The sequence below is a fragment of the Lepidothrix coronata genome, unplaced genomic scaffold, assembly GCF_001604755.1.
Source record: "Lepidothrix coronata isolate B3197 unplaced genomic scaffold, Lepidothrix_coronata-1.0 Scaffold28, whole genome shotgun sequence".
NCBI lineage: Eukaryota > Metazoa > Chordata > Aves > Passeriformes > Pipridae > Lepidothrix > Lepidothrix coronata.
In genome coordinates, this window is record NW_016690208.1 from 3,317,823 (window position 1) to 3,319,338 (window position 1,516).

The 1,516-nt window shown below is 54.4% G+C and overlaps 1 protein-coding gene across 1 annotated transcript in view; it reads left to right on the forward strand.

Annotated features, from left to right (window-relative positions):
• Positions 1-1,516, forward strand: part of CEL (carboxyl ester lipase) — a 13,248-nt gene that overhangs the window by 5,549 nt on the left and 6,183 nt on the right. Inside the window, exons 4-5 of the mRNA XM_017809921.1 lie at positions 864-1,061; positions 1,157-1,287. Of these exons, the coding sequence (XP_017665410.1) occupies positions 864-1,061; positions 1,157-1,287 (329 nt within the window). The remainder of the gene's footprint in view (positions 1-863; positions 1,062-1,156; positions 1,288-1,516) is intronic.

The following is a 1,516-nucleotide window of genomic DNA, read 5'->3' on the forward strand; positions in this document are numbered from 1 at the left end:
TTTTTTTTTTTTTTTGCTTCTCTTTTAGCCTGTTTTTGGCAAGCCAAAGATGTTGTTGCCTGCTTTTATCGAGTAAGCAGAGCCAAGAAGAAGCTCTTTGTCTCCTGGAGGGTCTGCGAGTCTGTGTCTAGGTGTTCCCAAGCAACTCAAGTAACCCCAGAAAGTAACAAAACTGAAGCATGGCACCTGCACCTGCCCTCCCCAGGCCATGGCTGTCCAGAGCTAGTTCACAGGGGCAAGGCTCCCACTTTGTCGCTTCCTCAGATGGGTCACAGTGGCTGGGAGGCTTTTCTGCCTCTGCACTGGACTCAGAGAGCAAAGGATGGGTGGATTGCAACCAGTGGATGGAGCTGATGTCCCTAACTAGGACATGCTGTCTTCCCTCTCTCCTTTCAGGAACACTGAAGGCAAAATCATTCAAGAATCGCTGCATGCAGATGACACTCACCCAGACTGATGTCCGTGGGATAGAGGACTGTCTCTACCTGAACATATGGATCCCTCAAGCCAGGAGACAGGGTATGTGCTTGGCAGGGACCTGGGCAGGAGCTTCCCAGCTGCATTTTATGCACAGATTATTCTGGAGCATCTCTCAGCAGTTACATTCCCATAGTGGGCAAGTGCTGAGCAGTGATTTTGGGGGAGAAAGGTGGGAACTGTGTCAGGCAACAAGCCCCAGCTGCAGCCTCTTGGGAGGTTCAGCCTGTTGTGCAGAGCAAGGACTTCCTTGGCCAGAGGTGATGGCAGAGCATTGTCTGTTCCTGCCCAGGTGCAGTGATGCTCAGGGAGTGGGTGAGGGGATGGATGGGCTGCACCTCCTGGCTCTGTTGTGGCTCACTCTGCTCCTCTTGCTCACCTGACAGTCTCTACCAACCTGCCTGTGATGGTCTTCATCTATGGTGGTGCCTTCCTGGTGGGAGGGAGCCAGGGAGCCAATTTCCTGGATAACTACCTGTACGATGGCGAGGAGATCGCCGTGCGGGGCAACGTCATCGTGGTCACCATCAACTATCGCCTGGGGCCCCTGGGCTTCCTGAGCACAGGAGATGAAAACATGCCAGGTACCACCACTGCTCCCTCTGTGTCTGGGGGGGACCCTGTGCTGGGTCAGCTTTGCTGTGCCCTTGCTCAGTGGTGGGTGCTCTGTGCCGCTCAGGGAACTACGGGCTGAAGGACCAGCACATGGCTATTGCCTGGGTGAAGAGGAACATCAAGGCCTTTGGGGGTGACCCAGAAAACATCACCATCTTTGGGGAATCGGCCGGTGCCGTCAGTGTCTCCCTGCAGGTGAGTTGTCTCTGTCACTCCCCACTAGAGCCACTTCTGTGTAAATGGGGGAGAGGGACCCCTTGGCACTGTGACACTTTCCTCCCCTCCTGCTGCCTCATTAACATCCTCCCCTGGACAGCAATGCTCAGCCTCTGTGTTTTGTAGGTGCTCCTCCTTCTTCTCTTTAACTAGTCCCCTGAATTTTTGCCTGGAACCCTCTTGTTTCCATTCTGCACCGCAGAGCTTG